This window comes from Leucopleurus acutus (genome assembly GCF_964270905.1).
Source record: "Leucopleurus acutus genome assembly, chromosome: 3".
Taxonomy (NCBI): Eukaryota; Metazoa; Chordata; class Mammalia; order Artiodactyla; family Delphinidae; genus Leucopleurus; species Leucopleurus acutus.
The window spans coordinates 99,384,041-99,408,055 of NC_139145.1; the positions used below are offsets into that span (position 1 = coordinate 99,384,041).

General features: G+C 35.5%; 1 protein-coding gene across 7 annotated transcripts in view; it reads left to right on the plus strand.

Annotated features, from left to right (window-relative positions):
* Positions 1-24,015, plus strand: part of SKIC3 (SKI3 subunit of superkiller complex) — a 158,311-nt gene that overhangs the window by 83,096 nt on the left and 51,200 nt on the right. For all 7 annotated transcript variants that reach the window (XM_082836427.1, XM_082836428.1, XM_082836430.1 and 4 more), the window contains 16 exons: positions 1,451-1,594; positions 2,680-2,771; positions 3,183-3,258; positions 3,784-3,924; positions 7,674-7,772; positions 7,880-7,988; positions 14,853-14,993; positions 15,843-15,944; positions 16,788-16,927; positions 19,072-19,158; positions 19,250-19,353; positions 19,998-20,124; positions 20,760-20,939; positions 21,265-21,389; positions 22,319-22,572; positions 23,747-23,849. In XM_082836427.1, coding sequence (XP_082692553.1) covers positions 1,451-1,594; positions 2,680-2,771; positions 3,183-3,258; positions 3,784-3,924; positions 7,674-7,772; positions 7,880-7,988; positions 14,853-14,993; positions 15,843-15,944; positions 16,788-16,927; positions 19,072-19,158; positions 19,250-19,353; positions 19,998-20,124; positions 20,760-20,939; positions 21,265-21,389; positions 22,319-22,572; positions 23,747-23,849 — 2,024 coding nt within the window. The remainder of the gene's footprint in view (positions 1-1,450; positions 1,595-2,679; positions 2,772-3,182; positions 3,259-3,783; positions 3,925-7,673; positions 7,773-7,879; positions 7,989-14,852; positions 14,994-15,842; positions 15,945-16,787; positions 16,928-19,071; positions 19,159-19,249; positions 19,354-19,997; positions 20,125-20,759; positions 20,940-21,264; positions 21,390-22,318; positions 22,573-23,746; positions 23,850-24,015) is intronic.

The following is a 24,015-nucleotide window of genomic DNA, read 5'->3' on the forward strand; positions in this document are numbered from 1 at the left end:
AGCCTCCTCTGACTTGTGTGGATGGAGTTTGGAGTCAGATACTCTTTTCTTCACATTGTTTCAGCACTCCATGCTTGCTTTCACTACATTGTTATATTCCTTAAAAGTCTGTTTCAGATTCTGAAAACCTGGTCGTCAGGCAGATAGCCAGTCCTTACTGATTGTGGGTTGACTATGGCATTTATCGTTTGCTCAGCAGTTATGTGCCAGTCATTGCTCTTGGTGTTGGGGACACAAATGTTAATAAGGCCCCAGCATTTGGAGCTTAACTTTGGTGGTTACCTCATTGTTGCTGGTTTTTTTGGGAGGTAGTGTTATGGGATAGAATGGAGCTTGTGCTGCATATTGGTGACAGATTGCTAGGACTGCTATGTGGATGCACAAAAGCCTAATAGTCTGACTGCTTCAACTCCTGGAAGTGTTCTTATTTTCTCTAGAATATGTAAAACCTTAAGAGCTAATTTCATTTTAGCTACTAGTTTTTTCTTTCACTAGAACATCTTTGCTTTCTGTTTCAAACTATTTTACCTTAGCAAGTAGTTGTTACTTCTGAAAGCAGCTCTGCATATAATTTTTATTCTAGTTGATAGGTGTTGTTTAAACATTCATTGCCACTATTTATTTATTTACTTATTTATTTTTGGCTGCTTTGGGTCTTTGTTGCTGCGTGCAGGCTTTCTCTAGTTGCGGCGAGTGGGGGCTACTCTTCGTTGCGGTGCTCAGGCTTCTCATTGCGGTGGCTTCTCTTGTTGCAGAGCACGGGCTCCAGGCGCACAAGCTTCAGTAGTTGTGGCACGTGGACTCAGTAGTTGTGGCTCATGGGCTTAGCTGCTCCGCAGCATGTGGGATCTTCCTGGACCAGGGCTCGAAACCGTGTCCTCTGCATTGGCAGGCGGATTCTTAACCACTGTGCCACCAGGGAAGTCCCGCCACTATTTATTTTGAACATATTTGGTACAGTCACACTGGAGTCAACCTTTCTTAGCGTATAATTTCAATGAAAAAATCTGTTAAATATGGAGAGATGTTATAGTGAAGGAAAATATGGGAATTGGATAAGGTGAAATGATATGGAAAATAGTTTTGTGAGGGACTAGCAGCAGTGTGGCATGGAGGCAGGCGGGATGGTTGGGTGGTAAGAATGATCTTATTGTTCTTTTTATACTCAGTATTCTCAAGGGACAGAGGGAGGCATTTGGTAGAGGCATCAGGAGTACTTGGGCAGCTTTTTAAAAATATACCTCATATTTCATACCCCTTACAGTCACTGATCCAGTCCAACTCCCTCTCCCTGAGGAAACTGAAGACCACAGGGGTTAAGTGATATTCTTAAGATTGTCCATTTGTGGTAGATCCAGATTTCCTGACTCCTAGGTAGACTGTCTTTTGATTATTGTTTGTCCATGAGCTTCCAAAATTTAATTACCTTCTCTTTTAATTTTTTAATCAGACAGTGTTAAAACAAGAGAAAAATAACTATAATGCCTGGGTTTTTATTGGTGTTGCTGCAGCTGAGCTAGAACAACCTGATCAGGCCCAGGGTGCCTATAAGAAAGCTGCTGAGCTAGAGCCAGACCAATTACTAGCTTGGCAGGTACGTAGACATTTTTATTTACTATGTTATAGGAAAGAACTTTTTCCCATTTTTCAAAATACAGCTAACAGCTTTACAATTTAGCATTTAAACCTCCATTTACTCAGAATAAGAAAAAAAATTAAATTTATTGATCTTCTAAACCTGAAAATTAGTTGAAAAAAAAAATGGTGCCAAGAATGCTGTTTACCACTATTTAATCTCCAATCCAATGGATTATTTCCAAATGTTAGGACAGAAATTGAAACATGATTATATAAACCTCCAACTTAATTATATGTGCATATTAGAGACTTATGAAGAATATTCTTTATGCTTACCTGAGAGAAAAGAAATGTATATTATGTTTTTAAAATATGTTTTTAAAAATGAAATAATATAAAAAATTTGAAATTCTATGTCTCTGAGTACTAGTTAAATTCCTTCTTCTCATTTAATGGTCTTCGTGGTTTTTACTTGGCTTCTCCAGCTTTTTCATATTTAATAACTGTTTCATATCTCAATCACATCTTGGAAACTATGATTAATAGGGGTAGTAGGCTCTGGAGAACATGAACCTGTTTGTCTCAGGTTTACATGAACAGCAACATGAGTAGGGTTATCTAGTAACATCTCCCTAATGCCAGCTTTTATTATGTACTGCTTGGTTTAGGATATCTGATCTTTATTTGAAGCAAAAATGACAATTTCCAAAGACTACTTGGATTTTTCTTGTTTGACCATGTGAAAGTCGTGTCACATGGTAACGTCTTAGGTGTTAAGATTGCATAATAATTATTAAAAGGTATTTTTTTTTATTGTGGAACACTTCAAGTATATTTTCAAAAGTGAAGAGAATGGTAAAATGAACGCCTCTATGCCCACCATCCAGCTTCAGTAAAAACTCACTCATGGCCAGTATTTTTTCACCTACTACCTCCTACCCCCAATTATTTGGAGGCACATCCCAGACATTTTATTTCATCTGTAAATTATAATAATCTCTATCATAAATAATCTTCATAGATTGTCAGTTTATTTAGCAAAATAAACATGAGCACACTAGATATCTTTGGAAGAATAATCTCTATTGTTTCCTCTTTTAGGGGTTAGCAAGCTTGTATGAGAAATGTAATCACATAAATGCTAAGGATGACTTACCTGGTGTTTACCAAAAGCTCCTGGATCTTTATGAAAGGTAATCAATATGTGAGGAAAGGCTAGTTTCTTTAATGGCTTGAATTAGAATAAAACTGATTCAAAATTATATGGAAGTACTCCAGACATTTACTGGGAATTGTGAATCATTTTTCTTTCAAACTGTTGTTACAGAATCTCTTGATTGTGATTGAAACACTAATCGTAAGGGGATTGACTTATTTGAGAACTTTGATATTATTTTTAGTCAATATAATAGAAGATAATATTTCTTAAACCTTTTCTTTTTTATGAGATGCTCATTTTATAAAATTTTACTGTAATGTGATAGAGGATATGTTCTAATTTAAAATAGTGCCTAACATTATTTTGGGGATATTTTAATTTTTGTGTCTTAAGTCCTCAGTTGTTTTCATTAATCAGATTCAAAATCCTTTTCTTCTATTCTAAGTGTTGACAAACAGAAGTGGTGTGATGTCTGTAAGAAACTTGTGGATCTGTATTACCAAGAAAAGAAACACGTAGAGGTTGGTTAATGATTTGCTGGGGTAGTAGATTTCTTTTAATAAAACCATTATTAAAAGAAAGCTTTCCTTTAGCTTAAGGAAAAATTTAGAAAATTAATTGTAGTGTGGTATCAAAACAAATCACAGTGCTTTGAAAACTGTAACTTGGAATTCAAATTTCAGGTGTCATTATTTCCAGACTTTTTTGAAACTGGGCAGGGATAAATAAAATAAGTAAAAATATCATCTGTAGAATTTATTGTCCTGTTTGTGGTGTGCGACTCCTGATGCTGTAGGTTATGAAGATTGGGGCATGTAGTCATTATCCCTGTATGTACTCTGATATCTCAGTCATACTTGTAATATAAGCACTATGTGGACGTGCCCAATCATCTTATTTTTTATGGAATTCGTAATAGATGGAGTTCTGTGCTTTTGCTATTTTTGTGTTTTAGCAGATAAAAATATTTTTACTTATAGATTTAAAATTTTTTAATAGCATTTTAGTATTTTAGATAAAGTAACCATTTTAAATCTCCCTGATAGGTGGCCCGAACATGGCACAAATTGATAAAGACACGGCAGGAAGGAGGTGCCGAAAACCAAGAACTTCATCAGCTATGGAAGAAATTGACCCAGTTGCTGGCTGAGAGTACTGAGGATCAGAATAATGAGACCCAACAATTGGTACTAGCCGTTTATTCCCCACAATTTGTGTCATGAAAGTTGATCATTTAGTTGAATTTAGAAAATGGAAGCATAACAGTATGATATAGAAAAATACTGTATGTCAGACTAGATATTTTATAAATGTTCAGTTTTAAATTCATAGAAGCTCTTCCTGATAAAATCAGAACTACAGGCCTACAGTTTCATACTAAGTCTGGACAGAGTGGAAATAATATTCAGGGTATCAGAATTTTACTTCCTTGTATTCATAAGAATTCACAATAAATCAGTTACTTAATCACTGTAAAAAAAGATACTATGAAATTGGCTTTTGCAAAACTGCTATAATTTCTAAAAAGTTGTAACTTAAAGGTGTGTTTCTTTATATTTATGAACTAAGAGTACTAAATTACTTTCAGATTTAACAGTTCAACTAGAGTATTTTATTTATTTATTTATTTAACTTTCTATTGGAGCATAGTTGATTTACAATGTTGTGTTAATTTCAGGTGTACAGCAAAGTGAGTCAGTTATACATATTATATATATATAGCCACTCTTTTTTAGATTCTTTTCCCATATAGTTCATTACAGAGTATTGAATAGAGTTCCCTGTGCTATACAGTAGGTCCTTATTAGTTATCTGTTTTATATATAGTAGTGTGTATATGTCAATCCCAATCTCCCGATGTATCTCTCCCCTGCCCTTTCCCCCCTGGCAACCATAAATTTGTGACCTACATCTGTGACTCTATTTCTGTTTTGTAAACAAGTTCATTTGTACCATTTTTTAAAATTCCACATGTAAATGATATCATATGATATTTGTCTTTCTCTGTCTGACTTACTTCACTCAGTTTGACGGTCTCTGGGTCCATCCATGTTGCTGCAAATGGCATTGTTTCATTCTTTTTTTATGGCTGAGTAATGTTCCATTGTATATATATATATATATATATATATATATACACTACATCTTCTTTATCCATTCCTCTGTTGATGGACATTTAGGTTGCTTCCATGTCTTGGCTATTGTAAATAGTGCTGCAATGAACATTGGGGTACATGTATCTTTTCGAGTTGTGGTTTTCTCTGAGTATATGCCCAGGAGTGGGATTACTGGGTGATATGGTAGTTTTATTTTTAGTTTTTAAGGAACCTCCATACTATTCTCCATAGTGGCTGCACCAATTTACATTCCCACCAACAGTGCAAGAGGGTTCCCTTTTCTCCACACCCTCTCCAGCATTTATTGTTTGTAGATTTTTTGATGATGGCCATTATGATCCGTGTGAGGCGATACCTCATTGTAGTTTTGATTTGCATTTCTCTAATAATTAGTGGTGTTTAGCATCTTTTCATGTGGTTTTTGGCCATCTGTATGTCTTCTTTGGAGAAATTTCTATTTAGGGCTTCTGCCCATTTTTGGATTGGGTTGTTTGTTTTTTTGATATCGAGCTGTATGAGCTGTTTGTATATTTTGGAGCTTAATCCCTTGTTGGTTGTAGAGTATTTTATTTAGAGTATTTATATTTAGTATTTAGAGTACTTATACCTAGAAATATTTCTTTTTTTTTTTTTTTGTGGTACGCGGGCCTCTCACTGTCACGGCCTCTCCCATTGCGGAGCACAGGCTGCGGACGCGCAGGCCCAGCGTCCATGGCCCACGGGCCCACCCGCCCCGTGGCATGCGGGATCCTCCCGGACCAGGGCACGAACCCGCATCCCCTGCACCGGCAGGCGGACTCCCAACCACTGCACCACCAGGAAAGCCTGAAATATTCTTTTTTAATGTACACATTTTCAAGTAATTGAAAAGACTTTTTAAAAGACTTAAAAAAACCTATTGGTTTTGAACCATAATTGGAAAATATTTTCATCATTCTATTTTTTATATTTGTAAGTTTAAAAGTAAACTTAATTTCATATTATAGTAAATAAACACTCAATGTACACTTGCTAAATTTAATAGAATTTTTAAATGTGAACAATTATAGACTCCCTATAGGATTCGAAGCTCATTTCTTTGTACGTTCGTTCATTTGTTCACTCATTAATTTGTTCCTTTAATTAGAAAATATTTATGGAGAACCTATTACTATATGCCAGGCATGTCCTAAGTGGTAGGAATAAAAACATGAGAATAAGATTTGCATTTGTTTTTGTATTGGTTTATCTGTGTATAGATTCAGTTGTGGAAAAAAATTGAACGTTGACAAAATTAGGTGATTTATTAACTTCTTTTAAACCATGTCTTCATATTATGACTTATTTCCTTAAAATAGTATCAGTTACCAGGATATCAAACACATGTCAAAATAAGTAAAAATATTTTGAATTATCTACACTATACTCCTCCATGAAAGAGAACTAATTATACTTATCATTTTAAGAATTGATTTCTCATTGTTAAATAGGATAAAAGGATTTTTTTGGGGGGAGGGTTATTTTCACCTTGAATGCTAGTGATACTCTGCCTTATTTAAATCTGTTCAGAAAAAAATGTATCACATATTTACCACGTGGATTAATTTCATTACTATTTTTTTTAAACGTGTTATGCTAGACTGTTTGTTAGGCTTCTTCTTTTTTTTTCTTTATTTGCAAGATCATTAAACTTTATTAGCACAGTAAAATTTTACTTATTTATACAGACTTTTACCATACCTTAAAATGAAAATTTGAGGTGGTGAACTGTATTATGAATTTTTATTATAAAGTCATGGAAATTCATTTTGAAAAATGTAGAACGTACATAACCAAATGAATGGTATTCTTTATTTTTATTATATATTTTTTAAAAATATTTATTTTTGGCTGCATTGGGTCTTCGTTGCTGTGTGCGGGCTTTCTCTAGTTGCGGTGAGTGGGGGCTACTCTTTGTTGCGGTGCATGGGCTTCTCATTGCGGTGGCTTCTCTTGTTACAGAGCACGGGCTCTAGGCATGTGGGCTTCAGTAGTTGTGGCTCGCGGGCTCTAGAGTGCAGGCTCAGTAGTTGTGGCTTACAGGCTCTAGAGCGCAGGCTCAGTAGTTGTGGCGCACGGACTTAGTTGCTCCGTGGCATGTGGGATCTTCCTGGACCAGGGCTCGAACTCCCCGTGTCCCCTGCATTGGCAGGCGGATTCTTAACCTCTGTGCCACCAGGCAAGTCCCATGAATGGTATTTTTTAAAGTGCTTGCCTTGGATTCTGGTATTGCTGTCCTTGCTGAGGAAATATTTAGGAGGCTTCTTTTGGAATTTTCTTCAAAGTCAGTTAATAATACTATGTAAGAAGAATGATTTCATGATAGTTCAGTCATATCTCTGGTTTTTTACCAAAAGTATAACTTAATAAAAATTTTTTTTTTGAGATTGAAGATTTGCTATCCTGAAGATGTTCCAAAGACTGTGCTGGTGATTTCAGAAGAGGTGTTTTAAAAGTGATCTGAGCAGTAACAGCTACACTAACATATGAGACTGTACCTCTCAACTAGTTAGTAGGGAGCAGCAAGCACTTACAAGAATGTTTTGTTAAATTAATGTCGCTAATTTATAGTTATCCCTTATTAGTTCAGTGCAGTCTGCTGGCCAATTGGAGTTAGATGTATTCCAAACTTAATTATACATTTTGTTCTTCATTGAAATTGTAGGGCCAGACAATAAAACACATTTGCAGTTACTAGTTAAGGGTATGGTTTGTATAAGTAACTCTTTTGTGTTCAACTATTTATTGTATTTGTCATTTAAGTGTGCTACAGATAATAGCTTTTTGTGTCTTTGTTTCAGCTATTGACTGCTTTTGAGAATGCACTGGACTTATCAGATAAGATTCCTAGTGAAGATCACCAGGTGCTTTATAGACATTTCATTCAATGTTTATCCAAAGTAAGTTGATTTTTAAAATCTCTAACGTGACTTTCTATTCTAATTAGGAAAGTGCTCACAAGTATATTTTTCTGCTACTCACTTTATTTTACTTTTATATTTTCAAGTTTCCTCATGAGACTGCTAGGTTGAAGAAGGCTTGTGAAGGAATGATAAACATCTATCCTACTGTACAGTATCCATTAGAAGTGCTTTGTTTGCATTTAATTGAAACAGGTAATTTATTCTTTGTTATATTGTGTGTCCCAGAGGTGTGAGAGTGATGTTGCTATGAATCAAAAATTGTTTTAATGCCCGTTGTGTGTAAGGCATCGTTTCAGTATTTCTGGACATGAGAGGAAGTACAATATGTATTCTTTGTGCACATGAAAAGGCTAAGAAATATAGGAAGGTATAGTGACACAGACGAATTATGAGCTACTGAGTTTATTGTTGATCAGTGAAGTATTTTTGAAGGTAAGAATTGAAGAAGGTCTTGAATTTTCCACAGAAATTAGATGAACAGGAGAAGGTGAAAGATATGCCACATGGCATGAGCAGAGGAATGGGACTAGGTGTGGTTTTGGGGAATAGTAAAATAGTTCTATTTACTGTAGTAGAAAGAATAACTAAGATATATTTTGATTAAGTAAGTTAGACTGTATTACACAGGGATATGAATGTCATGCAAAAGATTTTGTGAAAGATTAACATTCTCAGTGTTGATGTTATGTGGTATGTCAATGTCACAACGACATTGTTACAAATGCTATAGTATGATAAAGTAATGAAGTTTGTGAATGATCTACTTTTTTAATTAAACAGAGCAGATTCAAGTCAGAGAGTGTGTCTTAGTGTATGCTTCATGCTGTTGCTTCTTTGTGTACTTTTGTTGGGGGAAGAGAGAGAAATGATGGCAGCTAGCCTTCTGGGAGTTGCCAAAACTTGTAGCTGTGGATATCTTGTGCTTGTCAGTTTACAGGATGTTGACCATATTGGTTTTCACAACAGCTGCTGTCTGTTTTGCCAGTGTCTGTGCTGAATAGGTGTTTTAAAAAGAATTTGAATATCATTCCTGTCCATTCCTGTATTCACCCGATAGGAATATAATTCATAGAAGTCAGTCATTGGAATGGAAATAACAGTACCAGCACCAGTGTGGTAGTGATTGTAAATTATTGCAGAGCTTTCCTAATCCATTTAAGTTTTTTCAGTTTGTTGCTAAATGAGTAGAGACATGGGAATGCTTTGTATGTTAATGACCATCGCATGTTTCATAATTGAAAAATGGTTGAAAACTACTACTTGAGATAAATGAGGGAAAATTCCTGTTACAAAAGTCTCATTGCACTTATCTTGGCTCTCCCCACTCTAACTTTCCCTTGTAAGTCCAACTTGTACTTTTTTTCCCCCTGGTGTCTGAATTAAAGTCCAGAACTCTTCAGTTTTGGATTTTTTTATGGTGAGAAGTAAGCAGACCCCCTTTTCCTTACTTTAACTGAGTCAAAGATACACGTGCAACAGCAGTTTTCACTAACATGAGAAAAGAAAACATTAAAAGTGTTGTAGTGAGTAGATTTATGAAGTATAAAATCTTAAACTAATATGGTGTGCAGGATAGATTGTACAGAAGATAGACTAGATTGGGTAGAATAAGTGATGCTAGGAATGAATGAACTATAGGAATGAACGAACTGGGAATATGATAGCAGCAATTGAAAGTAACAGGTGAATGCAAAAATGGAAGAGATTTCTTAGAGGTGAAGGGAGGGAGAAATCAATTTTAACTTTCAACTCTCCTGAAAAGTTGCACTAATATGGAATGATGGTTTGTACGAAAGGTAAGTTGTTGAGAGGAGCTGTTAATGGGCATTCAGAGGGAAATGATCATCAGGGTTTGCCCGTGAGAGATCAACAAGGTTTAGAAGCTGTTTGCGTGTACATGAAAGTGAATGGAGTGGATGACTTCAGAGGATGCCTGAAGGGCGGAAAGGTGAAAACTGTACCTTGGGCAGTGTTGGCTGCCTTGAAGGGAAAGGGAGGAAGAGGGGGAAGAGGGGATGGAGGACAGAGAAGCGAAGAGGGTCAGAGAGGAAGGTGGGGGAGCCGATGCAAAGCAACACGGAAGGCAAGGAAAGAGCATTTCAGAAAGGAGGTCTGTCTTGAGAGATTGAGCAACTAATTTTATGATTAGGAGGCCTTTAGTAGGGCTGTGTTTTTTTTTTTTTTTTTTTTTTGCGGTACGCGGGCCTCTCACTGTTGTAGCCTCTGCCGTTGCGGAGCACAGGCTCCGGACGCGCAGGCTCAGCGACCATGGCTCACGGGCCCAGCCGCTCTGCAGCATGTGGGGATCTTCCCGGACCAGGGCAGGAACCTGTGTCCCCTGCATCGGCAGGCGGACTCTCAACCACCACGCCACCAGGGAAGCCCAGGGCTGTCTTTTTTAATCAAAGTGATTGAATTGGAACTTAGAATACAGCAATGGGAAAAGAGTAGGAAGAAATGGTTAGCAGGTATAAAAAGAAGCAATCCAGGGACGGACTGACTTCATTTAAGGGAAAAGAGGAGGAAGTGTGAGAGGGGAATAGTAAGCTTTCAGAGGAGAAAGAGAATTGCAGTAACTCTTCTGGCAGGAGAGTTTCAAGAAGAAAGGGCTAGTTAATGTTATGGACGTTGCCTTGAGGTCAAGGAGGAAGAGGCATGCTAAGAGACTTTCAGTACAGGAAGCATGCTTATGATTTTTTTTTAATTAATTAATTTATTTTTGGCTGTGTTGGGTCTTCGTTGCTGCGCGTGGGCTTTCTCTAGTTGCAGCGAGCGAGGGCTACTCTTTGTTGTGGTGCGCGGGCTTCTCATTGCGGTGGCTTCTCTTGTTGCAGAGCATGGGCTCTAGGTGCGCGGGCTTCAGTAGTTGTGGCTCGCAGGCTCTAGAGCACAGTCTCAGTAGTTGTGGTGCACGGCCTTAGTTGCTCCGCGGCGTGTGGGATCTTCCCAGACCAGGGCTCGAACCCGTGTCCCCTGCATTGGCAGGCGGGTTCTTAACCACTGCGTCACCAGAGAAGACTTCTATGATTTTTTTTGTGTGTGGTTTTTTTGTTTGTTTGTTTTCCTCTAATAGGAAGCATAGTTCTAAGTCACCCAGTTTCTTCAACTTTTAGCATGAGACCCAGTGTGTTCCCAAGATAAGTGGACTGATTTTCTTTATTGTGTGGCCTCTGGTACTCATCCCTCCACCCCTTTTTCTGCTATTGTGAAATTCATGGCTGTTCACCCTTTTCTCTCTGTTCCTGTTCAGCTATTCATGGTTTGTGCCATTCCCTCATTCTTGACGTGCTTACATGCTAATTGGCACAAGAAGATACACTGATGTTTCTTTTTGAGGACTGATCAAATGTTTTCTTAATAGGCACATATAAGCCTATAATGTAGATTTGTTGAGTAAATATGCCCTAGTATATCAAAAAGCCTACAAAATTATAGAAGCAATAAGCTCAACAAATAGTCTGCAGAGTTTTGCCCATAAATTCAGTACTTGACAAAATGTTTTAGTAAAGAGATAGCAAAGGGGTTATCGGATTGATTAGAGAGAGTGTTGATTTTTGTGGGAAAAAAAAAAAAACATTCTCAAAGAGGGTTTGGGGATGGGTATTTTGCAGAATTACAAATGTCCTGGCAAAGGGGAGTGGGTAGGTGGATATGTACATGTATGGTACTCCAAGGAAGACTTCTTTCCCTGCTGAAATGTTGGTTGTAAGGATTTGTGGAATGGGGCAGTTCAGGCTTAGGTACATTCTGAGGTGAAGCATTATTTTGGGGTGGAAGTTTAATAGTTAATGTAGGAGAGTAGGAAGCTGTGCTTAATGATTTCTTTTTTTCCTTCTTTTCATTGCTCCTTTAAGCCAAACTTCCTATGTATTAAGAACTTCTGAAAATCTGTGAGGTCTCTTAAAGGCTGATCTATCCTCCCCCAGAGTACTTCAGTGCCTGCAGAATTTGCTGCCTCACAGCAGTTAATCACTGGGTTCTTTTCCACTGGGGACAAATATATTTCATTCTCTTTTGTCCTCCTTTGCATGTTGAGGCTTGAAGACTCATTTGCAAAATGACTCAGTTTATAAAGCTTCACATAACAAGTAGTGAATAGCTTTCACAGTTGTCATCTGATGAAATGTTATTTCATGCTAAATGACCTTTTTGATTTATTTTGTTTTGCTTTATTGCTGAATTGCAGGAGGATAAGAAAGCTTGTTTCTTCAAATCCAAACAGAAGAGAGTTTAAGATTTTCTGTTCCAGAAATACTAGAAAATCCAGGTGGAAATAAAAAAATGAGTACATGTTGTTTTTCTCCCTCCAAGCTAGGTTAATTTAAAAGAAAAATTCTACAGCACTGTTGGATTTCTTTGGGATGTCAGAAATAAATTAGTTATTAAAAAAACCTCTTGCCTTTTTTTGTGATAAACTTTAGGAAACAGAATTCTTATAGGTATTACTGAGCATCTACTCTGAACCTTTTCAGAACATCGTTTATCAGCTCCAAGTCTACCTTGCCTTATTGACAAATAAAAATAATATTGACAAACTGTTCTAAAGTCACTAAATCTGGAATCTTAGACTCTTTTAAATGTTAAAAAGAGCAGATAAGTTAAATAAACAATTTTCTATTCAAAAACAATGAAGTCTATTTCCTTTCTGGTTTTATCCTCCACATTTATTTAGGTAGTATTTTCAACAAGAATTAGTATGGAGAAGTGGATTGAGAGTTGAAGCTAGAATATTCCTGTCTCTTTACACAGGATCACTAGTGTTGTTATTACTGTTGATGGTTTTTGTGAACACTGTAGAGAAACCCTCTAAGTGCCACTTGGTCTTATGTAGAGAGTATGTTATCCAGGGCTAGACGTGAATATAGTCTCCCCAAATCTCTTTTTGCTTTTATAATTGTGCTCCCAGATGTTAGCAAAGGGGAATATGTTAGGAAAATATACCTTGTTTACAAGATTTTTGTGTTAATCCTAGACCTTTCGGAAACTATTTTCATCTGCCTATTCACACTTTGCTCACCTGTGTGCAGTTTTTAGTTACCCTAAATATGGATGATTTTTTAGAAAAGATGCATGATTGGCTTTTCTTCTTTTCATCCCAGGTGTGTTTTCTGTAATAAGGGCAGTTTTTATAGCCAAGATAGACTATCATGAATTGTGTTTCTGTGGAGTAAGAGAGAGTTTTGACTCAGTTGGATAGAAATCGAAGGTAAAATTTTAGTAACCATTTTATTTTCTTTTTTAGAATGGTGAATGTTTTTAATTTTCCATAGTAATTCTCAGCCTTTACCTATTAATAGACTAAGCCTTTTGGGACATCAATTCATAACGGTATTTTTAAAGGATCATTACAATATTTAATGAATGGCTACATGTACAAGATACTATACTAGTCCCTACCCTTCAGAAATTACTGTTTAGCTACAGAGGCAACAAAGGTAGGGTATATATGTTATAAAGCTAGTAATACAGTTGGTATATGGTATTGGTAAATACTGTAGACTGGTGATTCTTAAAGTATGATCTCTGGACCAGTAGCATCAGTATCACCTGACAACTTGGTAGAAATGCAAATTCTCAGGTCTAATATCAGACCTACTGAATCAGAAACTTTGAGAGTAGGGTTCAGCATTTTTTGTTTTAACAAGTCCTCGAGGTTATTTTGATATCTAGTTTAGACAATACCGCTGGATACAAAAGGGGTGGGGGAAGCCCCAGTGGTTTGCTTTTGGAGGATAATAGGGTGTATGGAACTAGGCATGTCTATTCTTGGAATTCATATATATGGAAGCGATAGTGAGAACATATTGATGGAAGGGAAATTCTTGTCTAGAAGCAGGCTTGTGTCTTTTTTACTGGCTTATTAACCAAGATAGTATTTCTTCCAGTTTATTCTCATATTTCACCAAACAGTATTGAAGTTTTAATTCTTTAGCCTTTATGAATTCTTTGAATATTTGGTGCTAACTTGGACTTCTAAATTAATATATAAAATATTACTTAGGGATTATATACATTGTTGTATATCTGGTTTTAAATATTTTGAAATATATAAGCTAAATGGTATCATGCAAAGAATTCACCTTTGACATCTGTTACTGAAACAGTGGTTCCATATGTGTCTTGGGGCTGTTTTATAGAGATATTAAAGCATCAGGTCTCTTTTTCAGATAAATTATTTTTATTTGTTCCCCTTATTTATTGCTTCAAGTTGTAAATTACTGTCTCAATTACTTTTTAAGAATTTCCGTATGTGATTAAACAACTTATTAAAGTGGTGAATGGTTTATTCTCAAAACAGAAATCATATTTTCTACCTGTTTTTGTGCTTTTCTGGGAACAGGAATTCTGAGAATGATTGAGGTTGGAGAAAATGGAAATACAATATAATAGAACCTACAGTGTTCTCTAAACTAATTTTTTTTACCAAAATAAACTCAAAATGTAGGCATTGGATGATTACTACATAAGCCTAACTGTTAACTTATATAGGAAAAGATAGTTTTGAATGTAAACTTAAGAAGAATGTGACTAAGTCTTTGTTCAGTATCCTGCTGAGTAGGCTATCTTTTGATTCTGGGCTGCTGGAAGAGTCCACTGCATCTGGCATCTTGGCTGCCGCATCTCTAGCAGCACGTTGTTGTCCAGGGAGAGAGGTTGGCAAAGATACTGTCCTTTGACAGGGATTCCTTCATCTAACAACCAAAGTTCTTATTGCTGAATAGCAAAGGGAGACCCGGTGGCACGCAGCGGGCTGAGTCTTAGCCTTGTGGCAAGTAGCAGTAGGTTTCTTGCTTGAAACCCTTGAGTACGACAGCAAGTTCAGTTTACCCATACTGCTGTGTGTAAAGTGGTTTCTACTTCTGGTATTTAAGAAGAAGGAACATCATTTTCTTTATGAGATGTTAATATTTTCTACATTTGTTGGTCTATTTAAGTATCAAATTCCTGGAATCAAGATATGGAAGTGTATGCATAAGACAGCTCTTGGGATTTAAGTGTACAGGTGTTGGCACATATTGTTATATGTATGCTAATAACTTTTTCTTTTAATTCCAGGAAGACTTACTGATGAGGGAGAACAGTATTGTTGTAGATTAGTGGAAATGGATTCAAAAAGTGGTCCAGGTCTCATTGGTTTAGGCATTAAAGCATTACAAGACAAAAAGTACGAAGGTGCTGTTAGGAACTTAACAGAAGGTGAGTGTTCAGTGTGCAACGTATAACATGAGGTATAGTTGTTAGCAGGCGTTTTATCTTTGGGCCTTTCTTTAAGGAATATATATATTTAGGATAGAAGCAAAAAAATGTACTTACATACTCTGGAGTCTGCTTAAGTTTGAATTCCAACTCTGCCACTCACTAATTTCAAGACCTTACGAAAGTTAATTAAACTTTGTGTCTCAGTGTTTTTGTTTGTAAAATAAGGATACTATCTCCATGTAAAATAAGGATGCTATCTCCATGCTTAGGAGGCTTTAATTTAGTCTTATCAGGTATGACAATTCTGGATGAACTCTCTTTCATATTGAGGTCTGAATGACAAATACAAGCCTGGCAGCGGGAGGAGCATTTTAGGCCAAGAGTTGAAATAGCCTGAGGTGAGAGAAAAGCTAGTGTTCAGGAAACTCCTGATCGTTCAGCAAGATTTGAAAATAAAGTATGGGAGCAGGAGGGGACAAGAGTTGAGGCTGGAAAGGGGCCTTGCAAACCTTGTTAAGAGGTTCGCATGTTATCCAAAGGGCAGCTGGGAACCAGTGGAAAGTCTTAAGTAGGGGAATTTCATAATCCCATTTGTATTTTTAGAAATATTCTGGCCACAGTATAGAGAATGAATTGGAGTAGATGGCAGGCACTTGCATTGCTCTGGGATAGATAATGGAGGTCTGAACTGAAGTGGTGGGCCGTGGAATCAATGTGACTTTGTGACTGATTAGATATGGACTACAAGGGAGCAGGGAGGAGTCTGATCTGGGGAGTGGATTGTGGTGCCATTCATCTCAGTCATAATGGAAACCTTGGATTTTGTGATTACTCTTATCCTTTTAGGGTTAAAGGAAAGCCCTCTCTGCACAGCTGGATGGTATCATCTGGCAGAAGCCCAAGTCAGAATGCATAAACCTAAGGAAGCTGTTCTTTCATGCAATCAAGGTATTCTTGACATCTTCCAGGGTGGCCAACGCTGTTTCTTTTCACCTTAAAGGAGAATAATAATGGTGCTTTATTTTGTATTTTAAGTTACCAACTAATTTAAATTTCATTGAGGAGGTTAAAAAAAAAACCACACCAAGTCTGTGTGCATGTCTACTACTATATTTTTAAACCAATAATGAGTATTTATCAAAGGTTTCCTACACTTGGAATTTTGACAAAGTCAGTTTAAGCTTGTGTGGTGATGCTCTGTCTTTGCAACAGGGAAGCTTCATGTGTGACCTGCGACCTTCACTCTAACGTAGATTCTTGATTCCTTCAATGTAGGTAATGGACAAGGAGAGGTATCTTAGAGCCTATCTGCATTTGCTCACGTAGGTCAGGTGTGGGGTAAGAAATCAGAGAAATGATGCACTGCTCTTGGCCTGGCTGGTGACCTTGCCTCTGCAGTTGGGAAACAGTTTACCTTGGTTCATCCTAATTCAGCTTCTTTCCCTTCCATTATCCTTAATGTGCTATTTTTGTGACAGATGCTTTGGATAAGGGTTAACCTCTATTATGTAGCAGATATAGACAGCCATAGTTGTGTTTCAGGATGTTCAGTTTTATTATATGTTACGTAAAGATGGAGGTTTTAAATTTAGATCTATTCTGTTTCAAATTCAGATATTTTCATAAAGAGTTCAGGGAAGAATTTATATTTAGCTTTGAATTATTCTTCATGTATATTGTTTTGACAGTTTATTCTTACTATATCTACAATTTGTTATATGTTACCCTTAAAAAGAAAAAAAAAGTGAAGTGATATGATTGTCTTCATTCAGATGTCCTTAATTTTGTCAGCTCTGAAGAACATAGATAATCTTGGTGTGTCTGGTGGCAATCTTCATCAGAAGAATCTTTGTCTTCATTTGAAAGCAGAGGCTTTGATTAAACTCTCAGATTATGAATCTTCAGAGGAAGCAATTCGTACTCTTGATCAGGTAGTCTCATCATTGCATTTTTCCCTTCACCTTATTTAGTTTTCGGTCAACCAGGCATCAACCACTCTCTGCTTACCACAAATATTTACTTACAAAAATTTTGTGTTAGAGGTATGAATTCACCACCTCTGCACTTTTTGGAAACTCCTAAAGTTATTTGTTTGCCTCTTGCGTAAGTACTTACAATGTTCTTCATGTAATGCAATTTCTTTCTTTAGTTCTTGCTCTTATTCTCCTTTTCTCTTTTTGCCCTCTTGGGTTATCAATACTTGATTATTATTAATTTGGTATTCTAAATTTTTCTCTCCAGAAAATATTTCATAGATTATTGACAAGAATTATTAAGGACACTTGTAGCTTCATGGTAGAGAATGTTGCTTGTTTTATTCAACTTAAAAAACACTCTGAGAAAGATTGATATTTAAGAAGGAAACTGATTTCTTACTGTTTTTGATTCAAGCAGTTTGAAATTCCCTAGCAAAAACTAGTAAATTATGAATTATAACAACATGGCGCCTTTAACAATATAAAGATATTTTTCAGATAAAGGCTATTTTTGGTATAAAATTAAAATTATATCACTCAGTACATTGCAGAGTTCTGAATTTTTATAAAAAATCATTGTTTTTTATGTTTCAAAAGGCTTTGCATTTCATAGTTTTTCTTTAAAATTAGAACAGTTGTCAGGATCCTTCAAGAACAGATATCTTATTTTCTTGTTTTCTCTCAATACTTGCCTTCCACCAATAGTGTGTTTTGGGTGAATGCTTTGGAGAGGTCTTTCCATACTCTTTTTTTTTTTTTTTACAAAAAACAAAAACCAAATGAAAAGTTCCTTGAAGAACTGGTAGAATCCAAGTCTGAGACAGAAAATGTACAAGATGAGCCCAGGACACCTTATAATGCTAGAAACCAATGAAACCATAAAAGGCTATTAGAATTATGTCAGAAGTGCTCAGGAACTAGCATGAATTGATTTTTACTGGCTAAAGAGGGGATGGTTTGAGCAGTAGTAACTGCAGTAGATTAAAGCACATCATTTAAGTTTAAATCCATGTGTTAATGATGATACCAAAAAAAATCAACAAATCATCCTCAATAAAGTGAATCTTTGAAGGATGCTAAGGAACCAATTGGAAAAAGTCAAAGTATTTATCCTATGTTTCCTTTATGAACTGTTCCTCAGAATGATCAAATAGATAGAGGAGGGGAAATTTCTCTTTGTTGAAGTATGCCATCGAATAAGGAAAGAAGGAATGATAGAATTAGGAAATCACCATTTTGCAGTCCATAATGAATTAATAGATCTAGGCATTGAGGATCAATGGCTGCTTAACATCACAAGAAAAAAAGACAACTAGACATAACCAGGTGCAAGTACACATGAGGTATTCTTGCCAGAACATCAAACCTGAATCAGATCAAAGGTCTAGACCTACTAATTTATAGAAGATACAGGGGACCAGGGAACATGTCAATACCATGACAATACAATCATCAAGAGCCAGACTCTGAGAAACTGTGAAAGTGGCCCATATTTTTCAACAGTTAAATTTTAAGGGAGAAAAAAAGGGATGGAAGGGAACCCTATAGATTAAAAGAGACTTAAGAGACGTATCAGCCAGTTGAAATGTATGTACCTTATTTGGATTTTGATTAAAACAAATTCTTTAAATATTTTATGAGATAACTGATAAATTCGAACACTGGTTAATTATTTGATGATGTTAAGGATGTATTGTTGGTTTTGTTTATGTGTTTATAATGGTAGTATGATTATGTTATTAAAAATAAACGTATTTTTTAGATACAGATACTAAACTATCAGATGAAAAGCTATAATTTCTGGGGTAATCTAAGCAGGAGTGTGGTGAAATGGGTGGAGGTGTAGATGAGAAAAGATTTGCTTTGAGCTAATAATTTTGAAACTAGATGAAAAGTACATGTGGGTTCATTATGCTGTTCTCTAATTTTTTAATGTATTTGAAATTTTCTTTAATAAGATTGCAAAGAATGAAAGTGTTAATAGTGATAGAAATCAGGACCTCTAAGTCTTTATACCATGGTCATTCTTTAGTTAAAGCGAAACATTGCTGCATTGTGTTGTAGGAGATTTATAGCAATTCTTTACAATTATTTTCTAGGTTTCTGATGCAAATAATATCCCAGGACTTTTGGTTCTCAAAGGCTTGGCCTATCTGAACAAAGGCTCATTAGATGAAGCTTCAAAGGTTGGTGTTTTCATTTAAACTGAGGGTTTTTTTTTTTAAGTTAAAAATTATTTTTATCTGGATATGGAATTGATAGATATATACTTTATAGATTATGGAAGACCTTCTCTCTTCTTACCCTGACCTAGCTGAAGCTCATGCCCTGGAGGCTTTGATTCATTTTACCAAAAAGGAATATCTACAAGCAGAAAAATGGTAAGGATGTATTTAGATTGCTCAGAAACCTAGTCCTATCTTAATTTAATATTTCTTGAAAAATTCAAAATGAATGGGTTTGATAAAGATCTAGTTTTGCATAAATTTGATCTTTGTAAGCCTAAGTATTTTTTTTTTTTTTTGCGGTACGTGGGCCTCTCACTGTTGTGACCTCTCCCGTCGCGGAGTACAGGCTCCGGATGCACAGGCTCAGCGGCCATGGCCCACGGGCCCAGCCGCTCTGCGGCATGTGGGATCCTCCCGCACCGGGGCACGAACCCGTGTCCCCTGCATCGGCAGGCGGACTTTCAACCACTGCGCCACCAGGCGAGCCCCAAGCCTTAGTATTTTTAAGAAATGTATTTAGCATGTAGCACAGTAACTATAGAAAATTTCATGATGGGTTTGAAATCTCATTAGCTGATCATAATGTTCAGTAAGCACATATAATGTTTGGTTTTACGTTTGGTTTCCTCTTCTAATCATTTTTTTTTCTCATGATCTATATCCTAAAGTAATGACTTGCTTCTAATTTACCATCCTTGAATAAGTCAAACTTTGATTGTTCCAACTAGGTGTCTCCTATTTTTTTTTTAAATCTATCTATCTATCTGAATATTCCTTTCTTCCCTTTTGTGACTTAGTTTTCAGCTAGCTCTTGAGAAAGATGCTGAAGTTGCTGAATATCATTACCAACTTGGGTTAACATATTGGTCTATGGGTGAAGAAACAAGAAAAGATAAAACAAAGGCTCTTACCCATTTTCTAAAGGTAACATATGCTATTTAGTTCTTAGTTGAAATGGATTCATTATGAAATCAAATCTAATAATCACATAAGTTAGGTACTTAAAATTACCCTTTCCTGATTTTTTTTTTGTGTGTTTCATCTCTCACACATAAGGTTTTGTGAGAATGTTGTATGGGTTTTCAAGGAGAAAATTAAATCATAAAAATGTATAAGTTACTAATTTAAGAAACACGTGTTATAGAAAATGAGACATCAGTACCTTTGGAAAACAATACTGTTTTTAGGTAATTTCCACTGTACTTTTATTGCCATGTGAGTCTTATATACTTCTACGTGTTTAACTTCTTATATTTTAGATGTGTAACAGCTAGAAGTTTTACATTCCTATCTTGACTCATAGAAACAGATTGATGAAATAATAACTCTAATTTCGCATTTCTTTTAGCAGAGAAATAGTATTTTTATATTTGTTTGTTTTCTGTAACCAGTGATGGCCAGTTTTCATGTCTGCTTTAAATCTTACGTTAAAGGATGTTTTGGCATATTTTTGTATATTTATTTATTTTTTTAAATCTGTGTATTTATCTTTTGTGTTTTTAAAGGGACCCATCCAAACAAACTTTAATATTCTGTTATTATCAATTTTTATTTTTCAGGCTGCCAAACTGGATACATACATGGGCAAAGTTTTCTGCTATTTAGGTCATTATTACAGGGATGTAGTAGGAGATAGAAACAGAGCCCGTGGATGTTACAGGAAAGCTTTTGAATTAGATGACACTGATGCTGAATCTGGAGCTGCAGCAGTTGACTTAAGTGTAGAGCTTGAAGAGATGGTATGTCTAATAATTTAAACACTTTTGTCTTTTTTTGAATCCTGAGTATAGAAATAGAAATATTTTTATATGTGTACTTGAAAGTTATTTTTTAATTTTTATTTGTAGATGCTATAGAAATATTTCTGCCACTGCTTATAGAGTAAATTTTCTTTTTATTGGCAGATATTAAATTACTTAATGTTGAAAGTGTGGTTCAGTATATACCAGTGTAAGTTTAAAAAATCAAAAGTGGTAAATGAAAATATATCTGTTTACTTTACATAAGTGTTCAGTATTTTTATAATATTTAATATCTCTAACACTAGTCTTTTCTTCTTATTAGGAAACTGCCTTAGCTATCCTAACAACAGTCACTCAAAAGGCAAGTGCTGGAGCGGCAAAATGGGCCTGGCTTAGGCGAGGACTATACTATTTAAAAGCTGGTCAACATTCTCAAGCAGTGGCTGAGTAAGGCACCTTTCTATATTTAACCTCTGATAGACAGCCTAATGGTTCCTTAAATTAAACTCCATTTATATCCAAAATGAACTTATAAGTTGCCTCATACTAGGTTGTATTTCGAGGGAAGAAATAGCAAAATTTATTTATGGTTCATTGGTTCTTACTATCTGCATGGCACTGGAATTACAAAATTGCATTAACTGATGTCCTTGTGTTAAGGAGAGAGCCGTCCAGGGAAGTGAAGTCTTAATAGTATCATGTATATAGCAGGTTCTCAACAGAAATTTAAGGAATGATAAAAAGCCAAGGTTAATATCTTTGTTGTTCTCCCACTGACAAGCGTTGTTTTGGGGAAGGGGAGACACTGGCAGCTTGAAGGGCATATGGAGCAGCTCATTTTTAGTAGTTTGGTTTGAACCATGTAAAGAAAGTATGTTTGAGTCAAAGTTGTTCTGATTTATGTTAATACCTAGAATACAGGCATTTAAAATTTTTTCATGGCTTTGGAATCTGATCAGAAATTTAAAGCATGCCTGTTGTTCCTATTTTTCAACTCTCATAGTTTTGTTTTGGTAGGAGTCTTGGTGGGGGCTTATAGACTGTGATGAGGCATATTGAGATATATACCTATTCTGGTAGGATAGGAAACTGGAGTTCTCCTACATAGTCCAGGGAAAGAAATTTTGGTGAGCATTTCTTCAAAAATTTATTTTGTTTTTATTCATTCTAAAATTACAATAAAATTTCTTAGTATGAAAAAACCCATGTCATAAAAGGAACAGGTATACCTGCTTTAAATAAATATGGTTTTTCACTTTTATCCATAGGAGGAACCATGGATATGTGTGATTCAGTTAAATTACTTTGTATTTTTCTTTCAGATATGGAAGTAGTTCTATTACTTTTAGTTCTCTTACTCTTTCTTGAAATTTTAGTTTACAGGCAGCATTGAGGGCAGACCCAAAGGACTTCAATTGTTGGGAGTCATTAGGAGAGGCGTATTTAAGCAGAGGTGGCTATACAACAGCCTTGAAATCCTTCACAAAAGCCAGTGAGCTGAACCCCGAATCCACATACAGTGTGTTTAAGGTTGCAGCAATACAGCAAATCCTAGGCAAATATAAAGAGGCCGTAGCTCAATACCAGCTGATCATTAAAAAGAAAGAAGATTATGTGCCTGCTTTGAAAGGTAATTTCTCTTTAATAGCTCCTTTGTCTTTTGTGATACTGAAGTATAAAATCCTTGAATAAATTTCTAAATGTATCGAGTAACTTGAAAAGGACTTCTTTAGTCAACAGCAAGTGTCTGGTATGAACTGTTTATAGTATAGCTTGTTATATAGATTTGAATATAGAAAGATGAAATTTTGTTTCATAACAGTTAATAAATAGTAATATGATAGAGATTTAGCTTTTAGATAAGTAGTATGATAGCTGTGGGATCTAAAAACGGATCTCTAAAACAAGAATTTCCCTGCTCTTATATTTTGATAATTAATTCACTATATTCTCAGAATATCGTAATACCTTTTAGTTACTTTGTAAATTATAGAATCTCATTTTTAAACTTTTTGAACTTTAGAGGCAACTTGCATTGTTTTGTAATTATCTAAATTAATTTTAGTTCCTTTATAGATACCTGTTCCTTCTTAACAAATTATTTTTGGTAATTTAAAGTAAAACACCACCATCCATATTTAATTAATTTTTTAATGATTACTTCTAACCATTAAAAAAACCTGGAGCTCATTATATTTGCTTCCCTCTTTTTCCTTTTTAAAGAAACAGTGGGGGGTTTAATTCAGAAATAGTGTGTGTTTTAAGTGACACGTAACTTAGGCCTTGAAACCCTTTTTAAAAACTTTTTTTATAAAACTCCTTAACAGAAGGAGAACTCACATTTATTACATGTTTACTGGCCACTTTAGGAAATTGCTGTTTCATTTAATTTTGATAGTATAGTTTGCTACATAGTTTTGAATATAAAGAGGTCAAATCTTGTTTCACAACAACCTAATAAATAGTAATATGATAGCAAGTAGCATCATATTAGATATTATTAGGTAATATCTCCATTTTCAAAGCTAAGATTTTAAGAGGTAAGTAATTTGCCCAAAATCAAGGAAATTCTTAGGTTCCATAGATAGTTTTTATCTTTTAGTACATGTTTACTCCAGCAGAACCCTGCCATTTGAATTCTTTAATAAATGCATCAAGACCATGCTTAAGATAACTTTTATAAAATACCATTAAGTTTTGTTTTCTGGAAAGTGGCTGTAATATAACACCAATGAATTTATTTGATGTTCATTCTCAGTGTTTCTTTTACATGTTTTAACAACTACAAACTTACCTGATTTTAGGTTTGGGTGAATGCCATCTCATGATGGCAAAAGCAGCTCTAGTTGATTATCTTGATGGAAAAGCTGTAGACTACATAGAGAAAGCACTGGAATATTTTACTCGGTTAGTATCATTATTTATGAGTCTATTTTCTTAGTATTCTATAATAAAGCCAATTTTAGGAAATCATGCTTTGTTTATCCTGTTAGCTATAGCAATCATTATTCAGAATCTCAAACATAAAAGAGTAACAGACTAGTCGGTTAATTCTGTAACATACATATTGTAT